The sequence below is a fragment of the Rissa tridactyla genome, chromosome 2 (genome assembly GCF_028500815.1).
Source record: "Rissa tridactyla isolate bRisTri1 chromosome 2, bRisTri1.patW.cur.20221130, whole genome shotgun sequence".
In the NCBI taxonomy this organism is placed as follows: Eukaryota; Metazoa; Chordata; class Aves; order Charadriiformes; family Laridae; genus Rissa; species Rissa tridactyla.
In genome coordinates this window covers 79,307,723-79,334,998 of record NC_071467.1, presented here as the reverse complement: position 1 = coordinate 79,334,998, position 27,276 = coordinate 79,307,723, and the positions used below count along the sequence as shown (strand labels likewise).

The following is a 27,276-nucleotide window of genomic DNA, read 5'->3' as shown; positions in this document are numbered from 1 at the left end:
AATAGTCCTATCTACAAACAACAGTGAAAAAGACATTTCTGAGTGCTACAAAAACGTGCAGAGAATATCATTAACTATGATTACTAATGCAATATTAACATTCAGTGAGCAGTGATGTTTTGTGCTTTACATCAGTCTGACTCTTGCTGGTATTCCTGTGCTCCGGATAGTCTTGCTTGGAATAACGAATACAGAATTAGGTAGGCTTTGTCAAATAGTCAGTGCCTACTGAAGTGTACACCGGCTATTTTGTGCTGTACTTAACCTGCTTGGACTTCGCGCCCCGTACTCGTAGTGCAGGACAGAAGGTATTCCATGCAAGTAATGAGAGAAACAAAGGGGAATGATCCAGGTGAATTAGGTAGAACAACCACCAGCTGCCTTCCACTGTGGTTATGGTTTGCCTCATTTCAGAGATCTAAAAGTTTAATGCCTCCATTTGCCCTTGGCTTCTTGGTCAGAAGTTTTAGGTAGCAGATAGGACAAACGCTTTTGAATTCTTCTTTCTACTCCTGCCATTTCTTCCTTTCTCTCAAATACTGAGTTCTTCAGTTGTACTTGGTGGACATAAGTCTCAACCCAAGTAATTTCCAGTACTGTTTTTCTGTTAGGCAGGCATTGCTGGGGAGTTACTCAAGGGACTCTCTCCCATACCTCTGCATTATGGGGAGGTCTTTTTTTGAAAGAGAAGTGGGAGAAAGAGGTGGAAGAGGGTGCATTTGTGTGGATACAGGAATAATTTAACAAGTGGGTTCTCAAAATATTTGTCCTTCAGCCTTCAACAAACCCAAAGAAAAGGGGCGAGAGAGCTTTTCTATTAACTTGTGAAAATGACTCAATGTAACTGACCAAAATGAAAGGGCAGCAACATTTGGCAAACTTACAACAAACATCATTCCCTAAAAGTGTTTCAATTTAGTAGTTGATAGAACTACTGCTACCATATGTGGGAAATGGAGGTTTTTAAGGAATAGTGGGGATTTTACTTCTATCGGTTTTGCGTCTTTTTTTTTTTTTCTTTTAATTAAATAATCTCTTGTGTATAAAAACAAAAACTCTTTAGAAGTACATTTATAAGCTCTGTGGATAAATCTTATCTGATGGGGCTGGTTCGGCTTCCTTGACAGAACAAAAGGAAATACATTCAATTAATGGTAGGATTTTTAACATGGCTTTTGTCCAAAACTACTTGAGTTTCCCTTCTGCTGCACATCATTAAATGCAGAAATTAAACTGCATTCAGTACATAACAACATACCTCCAATTTAGTTTATTTCACTAGTGCGTACTGTGATGGTTGTCTTTTTGAGTACAAAAGCTTTTGTCAACCCATGATCATCTGCAGAACTTTGCATCTTTTTTTAAGTAACACAGATTCTCATTTGTGGCCATACTTAGATCAGCTTTTTAAGAACACATTTGTGTGCTGCTAAGGGGTGTGCATGAACTATGGATGATTCTGGCGAAGGCCTAAGTTGTTTAATGTATTTGGAAATTCCATTCCTGATAAACCAGCTCATTCTACAACATATATCATTAGAGTGAATGAAGGAATGAGTAGGTGTTGCCACAAAAATTTGGACTGCGAATGTGTTTAAAAAGAAAAAAAAAAAAAAAGCTTTCCTATAAGGTATTATATTAACAGTTCTTGCACAAGTTATAATTTTATGTACTGAAATTCCTTCTTAATCTCAAGAGAAGTCAAACCAAATGGTTTCATTTATTTTTTCAGGAACTGCAGTTTGAGCGACTGACTCGAGAACTTGAGGCTGAGCGTCAAATTGTAGCTAGCCAGCTGGAGAGATGTAAGCTTGGATCAGAAACTGGAAGCATGAGCAGCATTAGGTAATGTACGAATTGTTAATTTCTTTGTACTGTAATGCATTTTGTTGCTGTTACGAATTACCACTGAGAACAAGATTGATGATCCTCTTGTAAAAAAAATTATATGCTAGGGAGCGTGAGATTTTAGTACAGCTTTTAAAAAGCAGATCAAAATACAAATTTTCAAAAAGAGGCTTAATTTCATGCAGTTTGGTATCTGATTTGTCCAGTGACAAAACAGTAGTCACATTTGGAATTCAGTGATTTGCTGTAGCCTGAATGGATTAATAGCAAAACTCCTGTTTCTGCTACCAATACAGCTGTAATTTTCAGCCAGAGCTTTTTAGCTTCATATTTGCAGAGATGTATTGATAAGTTTTGTGAACCTGTTTTATCATAATTTCATCATTCAAGGTATTAAAAGCTTTAGAGATTACTTAAAGCTGCTGACCTGACACCAAAATGTAATGATAAGATATGACTCACTCTCTGTTTTTTAAACATTGGCTTTCTTCAATATAAGAAATTGTTCTGGTATGTTGTTTGGATGATGGCAAGATTGTTTAAGAAACTGTAAGAAAATGAAGCTGATCTTTTGGTCAGTTTGGTGTGAGTAAAGATTTTGTAGTTTTGAGCTCCTTGATACTAGTTTATTTGTTTTCTCAGGTGAACCTAATAAATGACAGGTGATATGACTTGAGTTTAAAGGATAAAAAAAAAGTTGCATAGGTATGTCTTTTGTTTTTATCGGTGGAAGTATTACGTGTGATATATTTTGAATACTTAAGTATGGTATTCCAAGCTTAGTGCCAAGTTTTGTGTCATCCTAGTAGAAAAGCTACAAAAAATACCTATCACTACCAGAAGAAACTCTTCCTCAGTTTAAGCAATTCAGGCTACACTTCAATCAAATAAGTGATTGTTTTCCATGACAAGTGGGAAATAATTATTCAGTATAATGCCAAAGATGCAACAAAAATATTGAATGTAACAGTTCAATTAAAATGGCAGAAGTCAGAAGACTTTTTTTCACTAATTCAGCAGAAACTGTAAATGAAGTTGACTTAAATATAAACATTCTTAATAAATCAAGTGAGAACTAACTCCTGAAGATAGAATCTTACTTTAGTCTATATAATCTTCCCCACCAACCAGATTTATATTAACATTAGAGAAACTGTACTACTTAGAATTATTTAAGCACAGAGTAGGTAATATTTGGCAATACAGTACAGTACTATATTTGCACCTTAAGTGCACTCCCCCAGCATTTTAAATTTTAAGTATGGTATGACTGCATTTCAAAAAAGCTATCATCTGAACTGTGTTTGAATAATACTGAGCTATGTTTGAATAATACTATTATTTTAGGATTATTCCATCCAATGACATGGAGGTTGGGAAATTTCTCAGTTGGAAGGAAATGTTTTCTTGGTGAACTTCTTTTCCTGTTGCTAAAGTTATATTATACTTTTGAGTCATCAGTGGTATCAAGGTCACTTATCTGTTTCTTAAGAGACTACAGTTCTTTGAGAAGTTTAAAATTTTGACTACTTATCTCTCTGTGGAATAAACTAGTACCTAGAATAACTGAGGAGACTTCATGCAACTTTTTGACATCTGTAGTTTGCCCTAGAAATATTTTACATATAAGAGTTTAAAATCTATAGTGTTTCAACTAAAAACCGTTTTAGTATTTCTTAGAAATACTTGAAATACTGTTGTCCAGAAAATAACATTGAAAGTTTACAATTAGATAGTTGTTCTTAGACTTGGCAAGTGATTTAAAGAAGAAATCAATAACATCTGATATTGTTTGTGTTGTGTTGTTGTTTCTCCCATGCATGTTAAGTGAACTTCAATTTTCTATTAGTTACAAAAATTCTAAATCGTTATGGGAGTGAGTAGAAGTAGCACAAATATTAAGTGAAGTTCACTACCAGTCTGACTGCTGTGATGAGTTTCCAGTGCTCAATCAGATTTGGGAATGTTCTTTTGACATGGTATAGTGAGACAAAGACCTGGAAGATAAAGAATTATATAGTGGAATAATAACGTGTTAAGAAAAAAAGTGTCTAACTTCTTATACTACTTTGGAGTCTGTGGGGGCAGAAGAGGCTTGCTTAAAAATAATTTTTTTCATAGATGTGACCCCCTGTGAAGCTAAGCTTTTTAGACTTACCTCCTTTAAAACAAGGTGATGAATAATTTCATGGCAAATAGTAAATGCTTTAAAAAAATCAGTTTCTTAGTGATACAGGGTAATTTGAAGATTTTGCCCTCTTTATTTTATTCAGCTACTGAATAATTAATTGTTTTAATCATGGTTTTCTGGCGGAACACAAATTAAAATCAGAACTCTTTGGTGTTATTACTAAGCTTTTATTGGTAACGAGTTTTTTAAAACAATCTTTAAATCAATTGCATTTATTTTAAATACTGTCATTATTCAAAGTGAAATGCTACCTGTAAGTCTCCAGTGGAAGTGAATATACATCCTTCAGTGATGTCACTGTTGTCTGATGACACCTAAGTTTATTATTCAAATGCTTTTCCTTATCAAGGAATAATCAAACTGGACTAATTGTAATCAGCATATTTTAATATTGGGAAGTTAGATTATTTTTTTTTTTTGCCACTTGAAAATAATTCTAAAAGGAATTTTTCTTGTTAACGTTTGTTACCTATGTCTGTTAGTACCCAAGTATCTAAAACTAGTACAATGGAGCAGCTATCCATATTTGCAATTTTAGTCAGGCTGAAACAGCTTACAGTGATGTTTTCTGCCATACCTTGGTCTAACATCTTAAAACAACTGCAAATATATGTAACTAGTGCTTACAGTGCCTTTCATTTTGGAGATACCGGGCAAATTGTTCTCGGCTTTACCTCCTTGGGACTGTAGTTTCATGGAGTCTTCCTACATGTCTTAAGATTGTGCCCTTGAAACCAAGTTTTTAGGAACATGCTAAAGGGCTGTTATTTCTGGCTTTAATTTTGCTTTCTGTACTCCTCCTGCATATTTGATGCATGGCCCAGACGCTGTGTATCCAGCTGTACTGTGAAGCTCCACGTGGCTCGACTTTCAGTCCTTAAGGACTTGCTATATAACTTTTTCTTGTCACAGAAATTGGTATCCGGAAAGTAGCGTGAGGTGAATTTGCACAGCACAACGCAACTCGGCACAGAATTATGCAGCCTGGATCCATGACAGGAATTGCTGTATTTTACACTAGTATAGGTCCATAGCTAGCCTGGTGAGAGGCAGGTCTAACTAGCCAGGAAGGAATCTGGGATTCATAGTTTCTGTGATACAAAATGATATCTCTCTACGTTTGCCTGTAGATGTGCCAGTTTGCTCAGAAGAGATTGGATTAGCCAGAGCTGACTGCTCTATCCAAAGCCCTGATTGCAACAAGTCTTGCTCAACTGAAGGGACACAAATGCTCAGTTTGTCCATGGAACTCTTCGCTGACCTCAAAGGAATTGATTTTGGGCTTGCGAGGAAACACCACAGCTTTAATAGTGTTCAGCGTTTCTGTGCTGGCCTATCTCAGAGCTAGGTTCCATCAGAATACCCAAAGTAAATTTTCCTTGTCGTATTTTTGATCGGTAGTCATTTTTTAGAGGGTTAGGGGACTATGCTCGCTAGGAATTGTACCAAAAGTACTTGAGTGTCTTCTCTTCAGAAACAAGTTCTTGGCTGTGAATAAAAGGGGGAATCAGTGGCTTCTGATAAAGCTGAATGAAATGCTCAGACCATGAAGCAGGACAAAACTTAGGGAACTGTTCCATGCCACAGTGTTTCCAGATTGGCAAGCTCTGAGCAGTTCATTACTCAGCCTGATGAGTATTAAAATTTCATCGTACATTGTATGAGGAGCCGAGTCGTGTTCTGTACTGCTCCATCCCTCTGGCTGAGCTGCTTATTGCTTCTGCGCCAGATCCATCAGTCTGTCACTCCTGTCTGTACGGAGGACAATTAGTTGCCTGCATATCTTTGAGGTGTTCAGTCTCTGGTAATTTTAAGCACATATTAATGTATTTCGAATTTATGAGTTTCCCATGACCCCGTCATGTAGTTCCTCAAAACAGAAGCTGATGAAAGAGAGGGTGGTTTTTTTTTTTTTTCCCCTTCCAGAGATGAAAACAAAATCTCCAAGACACTTTGAAGACTCAGCTACATGTTTTCACGTTTTCTTTTGAAAAAATTCAGGCAAAATAGTGCCACAGAATGAAAAGACTGAACAAGCAAGAACACAGATTGCATGCATAGACATGTGACATATATGGAAGCTGTGTCTTCGCACAAACAACCAACCTTTAGACTTCATTGAAGAACTGTACTTACTTGTTAGTAAATCCTTAAAACTTTAAAATAAATTTCTGTTTCACATTCTTTATCACTGTTTCATGTGAGCAACTTCGGTTTATTTTTTTTTAAGTTATTTTTTACTGTTTGAACTCAGGAATGTAGCTCAAGCATAGCCTACTCTTCTTCTTTGAACCTATAGTTTGCAAATTGGTCAGGCAGTAGAATTTTTCTCAACTGAATTTCAGCCTCCCACTGAAATTAGTAAAAGTGATTTGCCGTTTGCAAATTTTCCTGAAAAGAGTGATATTTGTGCATGAGTGTCCTAAGCAACATATTAAAGTTTCTGCATTTTACAGGTAGCAAAAATATAATCTAATTTACTGGATTGCATGGAAAGCTTACCTGCTTTCTGTATTCTTTCTTCAGTGTAGTTATCTCTTGGAGACGCATATGTTATTCATACTTTATGACTGGGGAAACTGATCTTTTCCTTAGGAGGATACAATTTTTGCAAATTCCCTGAAAAAACATCCAGTGAGTCTAACTGATAAACCTGTAAGGTCCTTCGTTTCAAGAACATTCAAGAGAGAGCTGAAATGTGCTCTGACATAGGGAGACAATTTCCACTGTGTTGGTCAAATAAATAAAACTGCAGTTATAAAGTTTTCCTGTACAGCTGTGGGTGTTAGATCTAATTTAGGCTACTTATTATAGAAGTATATGTCTTTGTAAATATTTAATATTAGGGGTTGATAAATCCAGTAGTCCAGTAGAAGCAAAGCTGCCACAGGCTAGATCTGCACAGGCTGGAGAAATGGGATGAGTGGAACTTTGTGAATTTGAAATTTATAAATGAAAGCAAATGCATATTCCTGCAGCTAGGATGTGCAACACACATGACAACACAGCCGGGGGCTGTCTAGGTAGAACAGCTTTACAGAAAAAGACCTGCAGGACCTCTTCAACAACAAACTGCACGTGATTCAGCAGCGTGTCCTTGCAGCAAAGGAGGCCAGCTACACCCTGGGCTGCGGTAGCAGAAGTGTAGTCAGCAGATTGATTCAGTCAGCAAGTGAATCCTCCCTTATATTTGGAACTCGTGAGGCTACATCTCAAGTACCGTAACCAGTTTTGGGCTCCCCAGCACGAGAAAGACATGAGCATGCTGGAGCAAGTCCGGTGCAGGGCTGCCAAGAAGGCTGGAGGCTAGAGCACATGGCATACGAGATGAGGCTGAGGGAACAAGGGGTTTTAGCCTTCAGAAGAGAAGGATCAGGAGGGGTCTTTCTTCTGTCTACACTAGGTAATGGGAGGATGTAGAAAAGACAGGGTGAGACTCTTCTCAGAGGTGCATTGTGGTAGAATGAGAGGTGACAGGCACAAATTGGAACGTGGAAAATTCTGATCAAGTTTCCATCCTTGGAGATACTAAAAACATGACTGTTACAAGGCCCTGAACAACCCGATCTAGTTGGACCTGCTTTGAGCTGGGGTTAGACTAGGTGATGTCCAGGGTCTCTTTCCACCTAAGTTTTTGCTGTGCTTTTTATTATCATTTCCACATAAATACTAGGAAAATAGTTGTATTAGAATTCTATGTATTTTTTGGCATCAAATTCTTCAGGTATTTCAGGCAAAACACTCTCTAATCTAAACTAATGAATACGTGGTTTGCTTTTGCCTGTGAATGTAGGTATTAAAAAAACGAAGTTGAAAAATGTATTATTAGTGTGGACTCCGAGCCAAAAGACATGTTTCTATTATGTTATGAGAGCAGAACAGTTGTTTGTGTGCAAAGAGTTTGGTCAACAGTCACATTTAGGAAATAATGCAACTTTCAACTAAAATTTATACACCATCATTATTGGAAAACTGTTTTGCCTGCATTGTGGTTCTTCATCAACTCAGCATGTTATCAGTTAAACGTCTTAAACTTTTTAACATTGCTTTGGTTACAGTGATGTCTCCAAGGGGTACTGGGAAGCTTCTAAATTTCTAACAAAAATTAAAAAAACCTTTTATTCAAATATAAATTAGAAAGTTAATTTTTAAAAAGAAAAAAAAAATGCACAGCTGTTATTTCAGAGCAGAAATAAAAAGGATCAATATTTTATCATTACTTATGAAAATGTAGTAGTATAATTTTGCACTTGCTTTTTTAAACATAAATCAACAGCATGATATTAATAGTTACTACATTCAAGAAATGTAGTCAGATTTTTAAAAGTGATGTTCTTTAAGATGATTGGCATTTCACCAGTGAACAGAAAAGATTTTGGCTAAACTTTTGACAGCAAATGCTGTAGGTCAGAACTTCATCTCGTTCTGGAACGTATGTTTGCTCAGTAGTTCAGAAACTGAATAAGCTTAAAGTTTTGTCACACGCTGTTGCTCATCTTCATTGTGGATTGTGTGAAGCTTAACAAGTCATGCTTGGATGAACTTTTGTCAACTGAATTAATCAAAAAGTTTATCTGAAAAAAAAAATGGCAATAAAAGTAGGCAGGTTTTTTAAAATGTGAGTTTCTGAAAACACTCCTCACAACTTCTACAAGTTTCTACAAATTCTACCAAGTTGTGGTAAGACAGCATTTTGTGGTTTTTTTTGGTATTTTTTTCACTTTATGTCACAATGATTTTATGTTGCTATAAGTGACCAGGGCAGGTGGAACCCTTTATAAAGATGCAGAGGTTGCTCCACTCTTGAAGAGCAACTGAACTTAGTCAAGAAGGGAAGATGTCAGAAAATTCAGGGTACAGAAGGAATTGCAATCACAAGCAGGAACCCCCAGTTTGTGTACAGACCATCAAGGTATATGAGTTCATACACAGTCTGCAGTGAACGTTAGGGAGCAGCCAGCCAAACTGCAGAGTAATGGAATGAAATTGCTAAGGGCGAAGTGCGACTGTCTAGACTTGAGTCAACTCAAAACATTCTTCAGTTGGCTGAGACCAAGTGACAAAGCAAGGACCCAGCTGTGAAGACACATGGGCTAAAGAGTGGGGTGTATAAACCTTTAGTTGTCTGGAGGAGAGGGTGTGGGGGGGTTTTCTGAGATTTTTTTTTTAAATAAATGTTAAGTTTCTATTTTCTACTCTAATAAAAGTTGTGTGGGGAAAATGGGAATTCAGTAGAAGCCTTTCATTTGTCTTTATGGAAGGTCTATGTACATCTATCCCAACATTCTGACTAGTTTGGGATCCTATAGCAATTCAGAAATCTTTAACATTTTAAGGGCAGAGTATCTTCACAGGTGATTTCCGTCTTCAGTTTTGTGAATATATGACAAAAAAGAAAAATTCTTTTCCTTAATATTTTACTTGCTCTTTTGCAGTGAAGAACATCTTAAAGTGGTTTCCCTTAGTGAAAAGGAGGTTAGCAAGTCGTCCCCCCCCAACTCCATAATAAACATGCTGTCTTCCAGTCATCAAATTTTACTGTAGATCTTGGTGTTTAACAGGAACAGCTGAGAGCAGAAGAAATGTAAATACAGCATATATAATTTCCCTCTTTCTCAGAAGTGTTATGCAGAATCCATGAAAAGCAGTGTTAGTAAATGTGAAGAATAATTCACTTTGCAGAAGTAGATAAGCTGAGTCAAATGAGAAGTCAAAGAAAGGGGACCTTTTTTTTATTTATTTTATTTTTGTTCATTCATACCTCATCAGCTCATAGCTGTGTCTGCATTAGCAGGAATGCAGCACAATTCTTGTAGCTCAGCAGACGGAAGCACGTGATTCTGAGAACACAGCATCCGTATCATAAGAGTTTTGAGAGGATTTATAACAGACTTCAGTTTCGCCCTATGGATTGGCCTGCCGTTAGTTGTTGAACTAAAGCTGGGGTCCGTGAGAGCCTTTTCCAGGTTAGTTTCTGCAAACTATTCAGTTGGTGTGCCATGAGACTACTTCATGATGCAAACTGAAGCTTGGTGAGGTTTGCTTCAAAGATGCACTGTTACTTTGAAGGACAGTGCTAATGTCATTGGAACTGATACTAAACATCATTGTCCCTTAGAATGCCTCAGTCTGTGGGGAACAGAAGGAAAATGTTGTGCTGGACCTGTTGATATTAATTTGTGTCACTTGATTCAAGTCTTTACTGCGTCTTATTTGACGGCAGTTCCATTTAAAAAACCCTGAACAGGTACAAAATTGATGTTGGGTCTTGAGTAGGAAAACTAAGATGAAAAGTGGGCCGTGCACACAGTGTTGTTTTGGGGCAACTCAAATCTATCTACGTTGATGGGGAATTTTTGTCAAGACCAAACATGGTACTATCTGATATATTTTCAGATCTTGTATAAAGCTTTTCATGCATTACTGGGCTTGTGGTAAAATGGAGTATCCTGGTAAAAACATCCTGTAGGTTTCAAGGTAGTAGAGAGAAAAACCCCACTGTTCTTTACAAGGAAGTCAGCTCTCTTCTTGCGTAGTCGTGTATCTTTGGTTATAATGCTACTAAGCCAGCATGAGAATGAAATGAGCTGAAAGGAAACGTTGGATTAGATCAAAATGGTGGGAAAATATATAAGTGTTTGTTATACCACAATGTTTTCATTGAAGTCTTTGCATTATTTGAGTTCTTTGCTATCAGTAAAAGGCATAAATTAAAAAAAAATGCCTTAAAAAACCACCCCAAACAACAAAAAACCGGGGGGATTTTCTTAGAAAAAGCTGAAGAGATGGTATTTTTGTTACATTCAAAATCCTTAAGGACTTCATTTGGATAACCTTAGAAGAAACTGAAGCAACCTTTGTCCAACCACAACTAAGAATGAACAATGTGGTTTGAATACTTGGCTGCTTTATTTACTGTGTCAGTTTTCAGTTTATAGCTTAGCTAAGTCATTCAGAGATTCTCCTCCCCCACACCATTCATCTTCTCCAAAAATCTACTTACCTATCAATAGTTGGTGACTTCCTAGGTGTTGGATTGCTAGCTGATGGATGATGATCACTGTGCTAACGTGTGTCTGCTAAGTAATAGCTGGAACCCAGCACTTCTGAAATCAGAGTACTAATTTACGTGCCTAAGCACAGTATTTAGGCACTTCTGAAATCTTTGCTTAGAAATAAGAGTTTTGTGAAACACATAAGTTGTCAGGAAGTTGAATGGCCAGATTCTGCTTGTTGTGACAACTGTTGCACCGTATCAAGCCTAATTTCCTACACCAGTTTGACATCAATAGTTGATGTTGCTGGCTTCATGTGTACTACCAAATGTAAGAGTGTTCAGGTTGGAAAATGTGTTTTACAAGTAAGAGAAAGTGATCGGGGAAATGCTGCAGTTAGTATTTTCAGTACTCCTGTTTCACCTTATACTTCCTACCTCTTGACCTTTTGGCTATGAGATATAAAGACCTGAAAGGTGATGGACTCTGTATCCTGTTAGACTTGTTCAATAAATTAGTTTAAGATCGCTACCAAAAAAGGAAGATTTGAAGAAAATGTTCATTATAGGAAATAAGTTGTGTTTGGAACGGTTGGTACAATTCACATTAATAATGTGATTAGTTAATTATGTTGTACAGATAGACAGTTTATTGGATTAAAACATCAGACTTGTGATCTGGTCATTCAGAGCAACCTGATATAAGATTAAGTTTGAGCCTGTCGGTACGCACAGTTTGAAAGTCCAGTATTTAGGGAATCAGTTAAAAAAAACACTGAGAGAAGCTGTTGGTACAAAAGCAAGAAAATGAAGTAAAATGTTGCACAACTTTTTTGTATTTCCATTAATATAACATTTGTGGGGGCTTTGTGCTGGCTCTCCATAATGAGGCACATCAAGAAAACAGATTAGTCCTGTTGATCCTCTACAGGGAACTAACTGGTTTCACAGTTTTGCAGCATATAAGCTTCTGTTGCTGAAAGGCAGATTTCCAGCAAATGTCCAAGCAATCAGATCTGGTGTGATTTTCTTTTTTACAATACATCCATATCCTTTACAATAGTATCATAGGTCATATCATTCCATGATAGATACGTCTCTGAAGGCACCAACTCCAACAAGACTTCTACAACACCCCCTCCACAGATGCTCTCCCTCTTGTTCTGCTTTCCAAGTACCCTCCTGAGATATCACCTCCATGACAGCCGTAACACAGTAATGTTCAGCATTGCCAAACTCATAACACTGGCATGTTTATGAAAATAAGGTATCAGATTTTATTTTAATCTCATCAAAGTTACTGCAGAGAAGCTGTGGCAATAAGGATATAGATATTTTTTTCTCTAGTGCCCTAAGAAAGGGTCTTACAGGCTGAAAGCCTTATCTGGGGCTGCCAGTTGTTATTTAGATTCTCTCGTATTTAGCTCAAGTCTTTCATTATTCTGTTTCACTAATACCAGGAAAAAATAAAAACAAACCCACAGAAAACCAGAATTACGACAACAGAAAAACTAGCAAATACTTTAAATACTAACATCTACTGATACATAAGCCAATGAAGACTGTCCTCCATAGTGTATTCTCTACCTTTGTGCACTTCTGGCACAATAGTAAGATATCTGACAACTCTTTCCAATTATTGCATTCCTAATTTAAATGTGTTCTTGCAAGCCTGACATTTGAATATTGCACTAATTTGAAATAAACATGAAAATACCGATCTTAGGAAATGTATCATCGTTAATGGAAAACTTGGTTATGTCTTATGGAGTGAGGTTCTGTGTTCAGACTATTTTTGACAAGCCATTTGTTGAAAAATTAGAGCAATACAGTTTACCATTAAGGACAGATAAGCACTGTAATAGATTGCCTAAGGAGATGGTAAAAAATATCGTTTGAAGCTTAAGGACATGTAGAATATCTATCAGGAATGGAACACAAGTGACAAGACTATTTCTCCGCAGCCCTTCTAGCTCTCCTTTTTATGATACCTTGCTGGGCTCTGCTTTAATAATTTGACAACATTCTTTTTGTCCCCATCCTTCCTTATCAGATGTTGAAATGGTTTTGGATAGGTTTGGAGGAAGACAAGACTGGGGATAATGCTGAGGGAAAGTGCTTTGCTATTACAAAGTTCTTGAATTCAGAGTGTTTGCAGAAAAGTTTGATAAAACTTGTCCAGGAAAGTTCATTTTTAGTGCTTACTGCTTGTGGGTCAGAGATACTGGGTACTGTTTTTCTGATATCTTAGAAGTAGCTAGTTTACAGCTGGGAGTAAATCCTGTAACGTGGTGGCAGTATTTAATGGCCGTGAGCAATTGACATCAAACACTGAAACAGAAGTAAGGTATCCAAGGTGCTTCAAGGTGTCAGGTCTGAGGAATCATGAACAGAAACTGTAGTAGCGTCTGTCATTAAATGTTGGCTGCTGCTTTGTGTTAAACCAAGATTTCAGTTGTTCCTTATTTGCTAAGCTACACCTTCCAGGTTGAGTATTTCCTTCTCAAGATGCACATACTGAGGTTTTGAAGGGGATTTTAACTAATCATCATCATTGTTGTTGTTATGGATTTGCACCAAAAGGCCTGGCTATTTACAGAGGAGCTAAACATACTTTTGCACAGAGTTACAGAGATAAATCCCTATTTTTCTACAATGCTTGTTGCTGCCTACATAATTTGGTGTATGATGGGGCAGAATGTTGGAGCTGGGAGGGCAGTCTCTTCAGTATTATCCCATTCTTCCTTCCGTGTTGCCAGGGTGAGGAGGGGTCCTTCCAAGTCCAATGGCAAGAGGTCAAAAAGCAGGCATCCCAGTTATATGTGTGTATGGGAGGGAAAGTTGGGGAGGAGGGACTTCTTTTCAAAACGTGGGTGAGGCTTCTGGAAGAACCCAGATTCAGTCTATAAAGATTTGCATTTAAAGGTCACACACAAGAATCAGAGGGCTTGAGAAATGAAGAGTGCGATGGAGCAGGATGAAGAAAATGAAACAGGGGCAGAGTCTAGAGAAGAGCAGGACACGAGGATAAGGCTGAGGAGTCAGAGAACCATATTATGCTCTGCTTACAGTTGGAGGACCACAGATGAAAGTTGAAAATATGCATTTATCCTGGCTACTCAGTCTGAGAAATCTAGGACTAATTGCTGAAAACAGGGATCTTGCTGGCTTCGTTTGTAAGTATTCATCACATCTCTGTGTTGGTTCCTGGTCTGGTTATTAGGATCCCTGCATATCTGAAAGGGTACACAGAGAAACGAGTAGCAGAGAATGCCTGACAAGGATTCGAATGAATCTTTACAACAACAGAATTAGGCAGCAGAAGTTGATACAATTCCACTGGATTGCCTTCAGCTATTATAAGCAGATAGCTATTTCTTTTCCTGATGCACATTTTGCAAGTTATGAAACTCCATTGGTCCTGTAGACAACAGCATCCCTCCACACAAACATGATTTATCCCTAGAGCAGTTTAGAAATGAAACGGTCATGAAACAGAAGTTGTATAACAATGCATTTGTATGAAGAGTAAGTCAAAATGCAGCTGAAGGCTTCCCAGAACTCCAGGCAACCTCCCCCCACCTTTTTTTTTGTTCTACAGATGAAGACAACAGCTTTGCTGTTCTTGAGGAAACAAATTCAGTTTTGTATTGAGTTGCAAAGAAATACTGTAATCAGGCATAGTATTTTCTCTCCCTTCACAACCCATACGTTCTTCTTCTTACTGTCTGAGCTTGTGTAGGTGACCTTGACTTCTGCCTTGAGCATCCTCTCTTTTGATACCTTTCTTCTTCATTGCCTAAATTTATATTCCACCTAACTCACCAAACACTGCCAAAATAAAGCCCTTAACTCCTGCTCTTGGCACTTCCTTGCTCTGGCAAGTCCTGATAACTTGCTGCCAAGTGCGGATATGGGAATAGTTGCTAATGTTACAGACTTGTCATCAGTCATAGCTTTCAAAAATGCACTCATCTCAACAATAGTAATTTCTGCTGTCACATCGAAAGTGGATTCTGTGTCTTGCTGCGATTTGTCTTGTTACAAAACCATTTTGTTGAATTTAGCTATAGTGTTTGATACAGGAAATTTAAGACTTGGCAATTCACTTTGAAAAGATTTGGGTTTGTTGGTTTTTTTTTTCTATGTTTTTTCCCTTACTTTAGAAATTCACAGTGCTATTACTCTTAATTATTAGGTAATCTCTCCTTGTCCATATGTGATAATTTGCACAGGAATTGGTCCTGATTTTCCTTTGTATTGTCTGTATACTTCTGAGGGACTGACATAAACATCTTAATGGTGTGGCTATGACTGACATCGTTCTGTAGCGGAAACTGAGCTGTACATTCCCTGATACTCGAGTATATCGAATATCAGAAGTGCACAGGAAGCATTACTAATATGTTTAGTTGAATTCCAGGAACGGCGTGAACGAAGACAGTTCTGTTTCCACAGGCATCTCACAAATGGATAGCAATGTACTTTGAATGGCTAATGTTACACCCTCTCTAGGCACGTTGCCATTTCAGCAGTTAAGGAAGATTTTATATATTTTAATATGTTAAATTTAAAGGGGCTTTTAAATCCATTGTGCTTTCAGCTCATAGTAGATGTAGTCTCAGTTACTGCTAATTGTGAATAAATACTCTGCCTCCTTCTGGCTTTACTTTACCCCTTTTATTTTCACCTTGTTCCTCCACACTGCTCATTCGCACAAAGATTTTAAAAAAAAGACTCTTGCACACCAGCTCTCTACTTCTTCACTCTCTATAAAGCAATATCCCCCAATTCCTCAGGTATAGAGAAGGAAGATATAGTACACCTTTTACATTTATATCTATCTATCTGCTCTGTTATCTTGAAACAACTAGATCAAGATTAGACAGTTGTGGGGGTTTTTTTCATTTAAATCTTCCTTCTGCATTTTATTTTGAAAGTCTTCACCATAAATGTTAACATACAGATGGCTGTGAATATGGCTGTAACAGGATTACTATCAAACTGAGTATAGTGTGAAGCTTACCTTATTTCAAATGTCCTGTGAAAGTTACCTTAAAGGTTCCCAATATAGCTGCTGATTTTTTTGACTGTATTCATGAATGGCTAACAGGAGCCAGTGACTACCATGAAAGGAATGTCTTTAGCTTAGATAAAAAATACTTTCTTAAAAGCTTAGCTGAAAAAAGAAAACAATTATAGGCCCTCAATATTTGGTAGAAATGTTCTAGCTTCAGTGGGGGCTTCAGCTAGCTTCACAGCAATAGCGTTCCTCCCCCCTCAAAATCAGACATTGGTTTCGAGAGGACTAACTTGGTAGCAGGTTCTGTGGATTCTGGCCAGCGTTTCTGCACCAGCCTCCCTGCTGGGTTACAGCAGTGCTCTCCAAACTAAAACATTTTTGAGCACTCACCCACCATATATGGATATTTATTTACTTATACATTATGTACGTGTACTACTGTACTAATTTACTATGACCCTTATAAAACATAAACGAACCCAGAAATTTAAAAAGGATGAGTTAAAAATGAAATTAACAATATTTTTTATTTTCTTTTATGTATTAATGGTACAGAAATATTTTCTTCCTGCACTCCAGTGACTTGTCGTGCGCAATGCCTGGTGTGTGCGCTCCCCGCTATGGAGACAACTAGGGTGGAAGAGTACTAATCTCACAGCGGTAATAACTTTTCTGCTGAGGTGTCTGATTGAAATCTGGTAGAAGCAACCAACCCTGCTTTAGGTAAGGCCCTGGAAGAAAGGAGTCAAAGACAGCAGCGTTGGCAAGATGTCTTTGTTGGCTGAAAGCAAGGAAGCTGTCGGGTCATGAAGGCTAACGCTGGCAGATGAGAGTTTCCCCCTCATCTAGGCCATCTCTGAAGGCTGCAGTCTTCCTTTCACAATATTGGGCACCGTATAGAGAATGCAGCAGGAACAGGCACACCGAAGTTTTAGGTTTCTTCTTTTCCCGCTTCTGTCACTGCCTTCTTTCCCCAATCTCCCTCCGTGAAAGAAAGACATCGTTAAACTATTGGCTCAGGTTTACTGAGTAATACACGCACGGTTGTCTTCATAATAAACTAGTGTTGCACCTGGGGTTTAACTCCTCATGTTTATGTGATCTTGCCCTGTAAAGCCAAGTAGTTGTCTGTGCTGGAATACCTTCCCTTCCGTAAACTGTGGCATATATAGTTGGGATGGTGTAAAGCAGTTAATAATTCATTTTTAATTTTATATTACTCATTATGAGATTTGTTTATTCTAAAAACCAGTTTGTAAGTCGTATTTTAGTCTAAACACATTTAAACCACTTCAACCTAATACAATAGCAGGGTTTCACCAGCATTGGTCTGGAAGCATTGGTCTATATTGAGTCACTTTTAGTCAAAACACTAGACTACTAGATATAGAACATTACAAGAATTTTCTTTATTAACTTATAGCACTGATCCAATTATAATCAGTGCTTTGTAGTTCAGCTATCCAATTTTCCCCTTCTAGTTGATTAACAGAAAACTCTGGCAGGTCTTTGGAAATTCATGGCCAAATAATTTGTCAATTAAATGTAGTGTATGTAAATTGATAAATGTAGCTGTTAGGAGGAAATAATCATTGCAAGTTGCTGATGAGAACAGAAGACCCTATTAATAGTTCAAAGTAATCATCACTTCCACTTTCTATCCTAGTCTGGTAAGTATGTGCCATCACAATATATTGCATTTTCCTTCTTAGGGATATGTAAATGTCAGGGCATAGGTGACTTCATATATGAAAAGCTTTTGCAAAAAGTTTTCTGTTTTTTTCTGTCCAGTCCCCATTAATCCTATCGAAGAAAGGAGCAAAGGAGATAGTTTTTCACACGTAGTGGTGTTTATAAATCTGCTCTTGAAAAGGGAGACATAGCTTATGCAGTAAGTTACAGAAGCCAATCTGAAACAGCTTCTGTAGCAGCATTTATGTTTCCTAGTTGTTGTTTTTTCTGATCTCAAAAAAAATACTTGTGTTAGATGTCGAAAGAGCAGTCTTTTTATTTTTGGGTATTCTTCTCTCATCCATCTCCCTTCCTTCCCTCTCGACTTCAGTCCCCCCAGTGTTTTCAGTTAGTGCCGTAGTTAGGAAGGCAATAGCATTTACATTTGAAGTTAAAGACTTTTCAAGGCCTTCGCCTTCCTTGAGTCTTTATTTTTGGCTCTAATCAGAAGTTACAGAAATAGCAAAAGGTTGTGTGTTACCCTCTGTACCACTATAAGAATAGGATTGTACTACAACTCAATTCTGAACTGCTTTTTGAATCCGTGTAAACATTGCTACAGCCAACTTTAGTAATGAAACCTTAATCTTACCACCTATGAGATGAAGAATTAACAACAAATCTTTTTCATGCCTTCTGCTTTAATTTTCACATAGGTTTCACTTAAATCACCTAGCTTTTGTCTTTACTGATCCATGTTGCAGAGAAAGGAAAAAAAATAAAGTAAAATCCATTAATGTCTCTACATGTATTTATTTTAGCAGGAATACGTAAGTGTTTCAAGATTAATCTCTGTTTCTGCAGTGAAGTACTGATAACATGTTGCTTTATTCCTTTGCAATGGATTTAGATTACAGTTTATATTCAGCTTAAAAAAAAGACCCCAACAACAGAAAGGGATATTGATGGAGTTACAGTCAATGCCCTTGTTCACATTATTAAGAGAATCTGTGACATGAACCTCCTAACATCAATGATGTTTAAATAAGCATGATTTTTATTCCTTGATGAGTAAAAGTTAAAGAAAGCCCTGTTACCATGTATAATGTAACCCTTGTCAGGTTTTGATTATTTAAAGCATTTGCTGAAAATGTAGGCTATGGATGGCTTGTGTTTTGTTTAAAATACTGCGGCATATACACTGTGAAGAGATATAATTGTGGCTAGTCATTTAGAAAGTTATTATGGTTAATGTACAGCTTTCTGCATTAATGCTGACTTTAGTGAAAACAGTACTACATTTACCTGAATATTTTAAGAGTAGCACATCGTTAATTAAGAGTGCAAGCAGCCTGGGGTACAATTTTTTTGGATCTAATTTTTTTTTTTTTTTTACTTTATCCTGTTATAATTTAAAGCTATATTAAGTGATGCTAAGCAGTAATAATGCTAAGTAGACTTAATCTAATCCAATGATTAATATAGGATTTTAAAGGTTTATTTTGCCTTTTTTTATTCAAACTGTACAGGAATAAGTTGTTTTGATGTTACTGTTTTGCTGTTCGGAGTTCAAGTGGCTTGAATTTAACTTGTGAAATATAGCAGTAGGTATCTTTCATCAAAGAAACAACAAGAAGCATGTCCTGTTTAGTGCGTGACGTAGGATGAATTACAGATTGGTAGCTGACTCACAACTGGTTACACTAAGAGAGATAGTAACTGAAAAGGCCTTGGGTCGAGCAGGACCTTGCTGCCCCAACGCTGCATGAGCCGGTCCAGTTGACATATTCTTGCACTACAAACGCCCACAGGCATCCAGGTGCTTTAGTTCTGAGCTGCCATTTTGTTCTTATTCAACACAGTTGATGGCGTAAACAAGGCAGAATTGTAATTAATCTGCTATGCAGTTTTTTGGGGGGGAGGGGTATAAAACAATATTTGGTAGTCTTAATGCCATTTTCTGGCCTTCTTGCAATCTAATATTTTCTGCTGCTTCCATATTTTTCTTAACATTTAAGTTCTGATTTAGCTTCTTGTCATATTTATAGCTGTTCCTTCTATCCCTCCTTTACTCTTTTATTAATACTAGAAAGGTGTAGGTCTTTTGATGAGCAGCGATTTATTCCATCTGATTCAAAGGTTTTGCCACCCTGGAATGTCTGGCGTGGTAAATAATTTATTTTACCAGAGTGATGTCATATTCATGAGTTTCAAGACCCAGGGGCACTGAAGTCTTAAAAACTGTAATTCCTTACCAATTAACTCTCTCTGAAAAATAAGACGTGTCTAAAACGACAGAGATATTTTTTTTGCTCTGTTGAGCATCTCTGGTTCTCAGCTGATCTAGGAATAGGTACGGAACTTTCCAATCTGCTGTCTTCACTTAAATCAAAATCCCCTTCTAACTTTCTCTTTTGGCTTTTGGAGGTATCTCATTCTTTGCTTCTGCAGGAATAATCAATCACTTTGTGTCCGTAAGCTTTATCATCACTTCATGGCAATGAGAGATACGTACGTAGTCTCCTTTGTGTTCTGCTAACATACTCCATTCAATAATGGGTCAGAATCTGGGGCTGCAGACGTAATAAAGTCTGGAAAAGATGGTAATGCTTGTAGTCTGAGTGAATAAAGTACTTCCATGAAGGTCTCTCAGAAATATTACATGCTATATTTCTTGATAATAGCTATAAATAGAATATTATGTGCAAACACATGCACTTATTGCGGATGACACTATCCGTTTCAGTGAAGCGTGCTTGCCTTCCTCCCTTAGACTCCTTTGAATTGCTCAGTCTGAAAGTATTGCACCAATGTGGCTAAAGTTTGCAAGCACTCTATTAAAAAAATTAAATCATTAAATCCGCTTAAACTGTTACTTAATTTTACTGCAGCCAAATCTCAAAGAGGAATACTGTGCAATGTGACTTGTACGCAGGCTGGAGGACTTTTAATGGAAGATACAAATCCTGCAGCTAGTCTTTAATTCAGTGACCTCTCATTAGTTTCAAAGGTATAGCTTGGGTAAAGAACTTAGAAAATGACCTGTGATTTTGCCTGTTCAAATTGCTAGTGGAGCTATTGCATCATCCTTCAGGAAGAGAATTATGGAAGTAAAAATGAAGTTACTAAATGTGTGGTTAAAAGTACGTTCTGTAGATTTGCTTCTATGTTGATTTTCAGAAGCTTGGCAATATCTACTTACTACGCCATGGTTAGAGGGTAATCTCAAAAAAACCTCCACCTTACAACATTGGTTTGACATTGGTCCTTCTTGTAAGATGGAATTGCAAGAGGCTTTGAAATGGCCAATGCAATCACAGCTAAATTGAAACGATCTGTATTAGATTACAAGTTCTGTTTTGTGGAACTTCAGCCCCTTCAAAATCCGTAGGAATAAGATTTTGAAGAGTTTCAAGGCAGACATTCAAGGTCATTTTCTACTGGACAATTTTTATATCAGGAAGGTAAAATCTTAATTGCTTTTCATAACACAATTTATACAGAGATAAATATTGAAGTTTTACTTCTCTGTTGAATTGTCATGCTTCTTTTTAAAAGAATGGGACCTAGATGCCGTGCCCCATAGAGACAAGTTGATTTCCTTCTTTCAGTTCTTTCGTTAGATGGTCCCACATGCAGGGGAAGGGAAAGAAAAAGCTTGATTTGCATGGAGGAAGGGAAGATTTCAGGGGCTGAATGAAGCATTCAGTTCTGCCAAGGCATCCGTTCTCATCTGTGGCATCAGTGCTCTGCCAAGATTGTCACACTGCGATACCTCCTTTATTTTTAATTTGGAGACTTTCTGAAACTAGGATCTTTTAGGTCTATGGGTTTGCAGTATGATAACATGAAGCCTGATGGGAAAGATACACCGTCGACTACTGCTCGGAAAATCTTGGCCTATTGTTTTTGAGCAGAAAGCTTGCAGTGAAAGAAATGGGGAGGGAGGGAAGGAGCAATGAATGTTGAGTAAGGTTTCTTTACTTTTTTGACAGGGCACTATGCAGAGTCAGCATGACTCTTCTTATCTCTTCCACTGTCATCTTGATGGCCTTTTGGTACTATTAGGTGACAAAACTGTTAAGAAAAAAGATTCAAATACACGAGGACAAACAGACTCTAATGGGAAATACAGCATATAAAATGGTATTGCTCACTTTTTGAACTCAGTTCAAAATGCCTTCAAGTGCCAGTTTTGACTGCATTGGGTTTTTTAAATAATGCTGATGTTGAAAAAAAAGAAATATAGGGGAAATCAAGATTAAAACGAGCTCACTACATTATTAGAAGTTATGGCAACCCTAGAGATTTCAGAGTGTTACTGTAAGAAGAGAAATGTCTCACTGGTCAAATCCAATTTGTTTCAATATTGCAGCATGTGAGTTTTTTCATATTTCATCTAAGTTCATAAGCTATAGAGTAATTATTAAAGGAAATACATTTTACATAAATAGCTCCATATTTCTGTTTCCCAGAATCCAAATAATGCTTTTGATTAATGAAAAGAATATCAGATGTTTCTTTAAAAGGGCATTGTGAGTCCTTCAGTGATTTCCAGATTTTCTCTGAGATGTATTAACTAAAAAAAGCTGACAGCTCAAGTGTTCCAAGTAATTCCTAACTATTAAAGATAGTGCACGATTACATTCAAAGTTACGATATTTTGGATACTATTAATTGCTCCACTTACTAAATACTGCGTTTAAGCTGTCTTCTTGATTAAAAAATACAATCTAAATTTTTCATTTATTTATAGGATTATAATAAAATATATTCCATGTGGAACTCATTGTTTTTAATTACTAATATTTTGAGTGTAGGCTTTTAGAGTACTCTGTTCTTGAAATCCTAGGTCATGTGGCAGTTTAGAGAGAAAATTGAGTTTCTACCCTGCAGAGTCTGAACACACTGAGACTAACTGCAGGCTGCATGCTGATACAATTCTCTGGTTTGGGGAATAGAGTGGTCAGCCACTTACAGGTTTCTGTAGTCACTGGCTGAATTTACCCTGCAGGGTCATTGTGTCTCATTGCACCTGTCCAGCTGTTGCCTGGAGATGGAGTCCCGAGTGTCTGGTTGTAGCTTCATCACTGCCCATTTAGCCAAGTTTCTTCCAAGTGGAAGCCAAGGTGTGCTGGATCATAGTGCATGCTCATATCTCATTATAACCAATATTAGAATCATTGAATCATAGAATCTTCATGGTTGGAAAGGACCTTTGAGATCATTGAGTCCAACCATACACACACCAAAAAAACCCCCTACAATCTCTGCCAGTAGAGCATGCCCTGAAGTGCCACATCTAGACGTTTCCTAAATACCTCTAGGGATGGTGACTCAACCACCTCCCTGGGCAGGCTGTTCCAGTGCCTGACCACTCTTTCAGTAAAGTAATTCTTCCTAATATCTAATCTAAACCTCCCCTGCCACAACTTCAGACCATTTCCTCTGGTCCTGTCACTATTCACCTGGGAGAAGAGGCCAACACCCACCTCTCTCCAACCTCCTTTCAGGTAGTTGTAGAGGGCAATGAGGTCTCCCCTCAGCCTCCTCTTCTCCAAGCTAAACATGCCCAGCTCCCTCAGCCTCTCCTCATATGACTTGGTCTCCAGACCGCTCACCAGCCTGGTAGCTCTCCTCTGGACACGCTCCAGCACTTCAGTGTTCCTCTTGTACAGAGGGGCCCAGAACTGAACACAGCACTCGAGGTGAGGCCTCACCAGTGCCCAGTACAGAGGCACCATCGCTTCCCTGCTCCTGCTGGCCACACTATTCCTGATACAAGCCAGAATGCTGTTGGCCGCCTTAGCCACCTGGGCACACTGCTGGCTCATGTTAAGCTGGCCGTCCACCAGCACCCCCAGGTCCTTTTCTGCCGGGCAGCTTTCCAGCCACTCTTCCCCAAGTCTGTAGCGTTGCTTGGGGTTGTTGTGACCGAAATGCAGGACCCAGCACTTGGCCTTATTAAACCTCATACAGCTGGCCTTGGCCCATCGATCCAGCCTGTCCAGGTCCCTCTGTAGAGCCTGCCTACCCTCAAGCAGATCAACACTCCCACCTAGTTTGGTGTCGCCTGCAAACTTACTGAGGGTGCACTCAATCCCCTCATCCAGATCATTGATAAAGATATTAAACAAAACTGGCCCCAAAACTGAGCCCTGAGGGACTCTGCTGGTGACCAGGCACCAAGAAGATTTCACCCCATTAATCACAACTCTCTGGGCATGGCCATCCAGACAGTTTTTTACCCAGTGAAGAGTACACTTGCCTATGCCATGATTCGCCAGCAATAGTCTGGTTGCAGTCAGTCTCAATAGTTAGGAAACACTCCTCGGTCCACAGGCTCTGATATACCCTTTGTTTCTGCGGTTTTGTGTGCCTCTGCAACTGTTCTCAGCTGTTCTCTTTTTAACTGTTCTAAACAGTGTTTATCATACCAAAAGTACTAATTTCTCTCCTAACTTCAAACTCTGCTAAGAACACCAACTGTTCTTTTTGGTTCTTATTTCACGTAAGAATTTTTCATTGTTTTAATCTGTGTTTTGCACTTGAAACTTTTAAGTTATATTTGTGTAATGATAAAGAAATATCAGTGACAGTTTCTGTACTGTAGCAAGGCAGCAGTCATTGCTCCCTTGTATGTAGTATAACTGTGTAATAAAATGTAAATGGTGTTAAGGAAAGATCACCTTTCAATGGAAGCTACTGACTGTAAATACAAGGCTTTGACAGATACTTTTAGAGACTACATTTAAGGGAGAACAACTATATCAAATGAAAAGGCCAGGAATTATTTAATGGGGACTATTTAAGTCTTCTCTGAAATAATTAGACCTGAAAAGCCTTTCTGAATGTATTCCGGTGCTTTACCTGCAAAAAATGTATACTGCTTCCCTGATAGATAGCGTTGTCAATTTTTACCAAGTGTTGCAGCCAAATGGCAATATGTTGGTTCTCTGTGAGCTTTGTACAAGATGACTGCACTTCCAGACTGGCTGTGAGAGTGACAGTGACACAGAACTTGCTTTTAAGTTTGCTTATGTTACTCTATAAATATATAGGCGGGTTGTGCTTGAAATGAATGTGTTGACATTACATTGCTATACACTGGTATCTTTAATGTCATTTCCATTTCATTACCCTATCCAGAGCAATTTAAGTTATCTGTGATAGTGTTCTTTGTCTGCTGTCAGCATAGTATTGATAAGGCACTCAGGGACCAATGGTAATAAATGAAGACCGTGGGCATCCTTGCCCCACCTGCAAGATAAATTTGCAGAATGGTGCACTAGTAATGCTCAAGTTTCTAGAAAACTTTCCATGTCTGTCCTGTGGACTAGTCTTAAACCAGAAAATGTATGACACTGAGACTGAATGTCAGTGTCCTGAGGGCACAGAGGCATTTTGTAGGTTTACCAGTTCCCAGTCCTTTCTCCTGGATGAACATTGAATGCCCATTGTAGGTAGCCTTGTCTCCAGTCCTGTGTATGGCCTTGTCACCTGGGTGGACCTTGGACATATGTTATAGGTAGCTTGTCTCCTGGATGGACCTCTTGGACATGCACTATAGCTTATCTTCAGTCCTGTCCCCAACCCTATCTCCTTACGCTCATGACTGAAGCCCCTAGATGGATCCTGGACCTGAGTGATTACTTCACTGTTTTGGGAACTGTTGATAGACTCTGTTACCACCACCCTGCTCTGCTCAGTTCCTTGGCTGAAGTGAGGAGCCTTGGCACAGTGCCATGTGGGGCACAGAGCTGACCAAAGATGTGTCCCTGAATGTTTCTTCAGAAGGGTCTTCTGTGGGGTTCAGCAATGCTGGAAGGTGTGCTCTCCCTGAGGACTCTTCCATGTTGGCAATCTTGGGTCTGAGGGTGTGGGTATCCGAATGAGTGGAAAGCTCAGTGCTTTGTTCCCGCATGAAAATGAGCTCAGGATCTCTGTAACAGAGACATGACTGTTTTGCTACCCCAAAAGTCTGGTGGTTGTTTACGGTCTTTAAAGACTAGAGCTTTTAATTTTCACGAAGAGAATGCAGCGTCTGGTCAGCTCACCCATAGCAGTGTAGTATGAGAAGCGCTACAGAGTAGCTCTGCGTGCCTAAGCCTTTCATGAGCCTTTTGGATGGCATATGAATGTTTAGCAAGCATATTTGATGTACCTGTGGAACAATATTTTCAGCTAAGTTTCCTCCTAAAAGAATCTAGTTTGCATGCACTGTAGCTATTCTGCAAATTGAACCAACATTCAGTATGGTCATTACTTCATGGATTAACTTCAAAATCATGCTACTGCTTCAGACTGAAAGAGTAACGTAGATGCAGCCTGAGGACACGAGTTCCTATGATGTTTAGTTTGGTTTGACTGCCACTGAAAGGAGCAATAGCCCTCTCATTTTCACATCAACTTTTTGTGCGCTGCTTCTTCCTCTTCTGAGTTTGACTTGTCACGGTAAATCTTCCCTGCTTGGAGGGAAAGCTAACTCATGAAAAGCTGTGAGTTTTCCCCCAGATCAGCAAGCTGATGGGAGTCACTATTGAATTGCACAATTGCTAAATTTAACACAAGGGAAGAGGCAGAAAAGCAGGGAAAAAGCAGGTCCACCCCCTCTGGCCTCCGCCTGCTGTTAGATTGAATTAAGTATAATATGAAACTACACCCTGAAGGAGAAGCATGTAAGCTTATTCAGAGAAGATTATGAGTGTTGCTGCTGGTTGAGAATTCACACAGCTGAGGATTCACTGTTTAAAAAATGTGGTGGAATTCCCCAAATCATTCAGTGGAGGTTTTTTTTGCAGCAGATAATACAGGTTTTTAAGTGGCTTGTGGAGGTCTTTCCGGACAAACGGACAAACACTGAATGCGTATTTAGCTGTCCTCATTTTATTTGTTGACCTTCTTAGGAGAGTGGAAGAATTTCAGAAAGCAATAGCAAACTGGTTTATATCAGTATGACATTCATAGATACAGTAGCAAATGCACCACTAAGTTTATGCTTCTTTATTGGTCTTTCCAAAATCTTTAGATCAGTTTTGGTATGAGGTCAGCTCTCTTACCAATTTTTATTTGGCTTTGTCCATCTGTACTTAGAAGAAGATAAAGATAGAAATTGTACATTACATTTTTCTACCCATACTTTACAAAACTCACATTCTCTGCTTTCTTTCCAATCCATTTGCCTTTTGCTGAGGAAAAAAACCCTTCTTAAAATACCATATTAAAACACTGCTCAGTCTATGGTTGAATCTGAGCCTTCTGGTGGAACTGCTCTCACCTCACTTTAAAATAAACATACCAAAAGGCAGGGGAGTATTCTATTCCTCAAATATACGTTTTGTTACAAATAAGGTTATCTAATTAAAGCACGTTAGCCCTGGAAATTGGGAAGTCTCAGTGCTGATGTATAGGCAGATTAAAGTCGAAGTTCTAAAACCAAGTCTGCCTTTTGTATTCATGTATTGTAAGTTGTTGCCTTTCTGCTTGTACTCTGGCAGCTTTCAGAGACTTTTCTGGGTTGAATAGATACCATACAATCCCTCTAGGCTC

The 27,276-nt window shown here is 38.3% G+C and overlaps 1 protein-coding gene across 3 annotated transcripts in view; it reads left to right on the top strand.

The window, feature by feature from the left end:
- Window positions 1–27,276, top strand: part of CTNND2 (catenin delta 2) — a 679,731-nt gene that overhangs the window by 255,910 nt on the left and 396,545 nt on the right. For all 3 annotated transcript variants that reach the window (XM_054191357.1, XM_054191355.1, XM_054191356.1), the window contains one exon: window positions 1,733–1,845. In XM_054191357.1, the coding sequence (XP_054047332.1) occupies window positions 1,733–1,845 (113 nt within the window). The remainder of the gene's footprint in view (window positions 1–1,732; window positions 1,846–27,276) is intronic.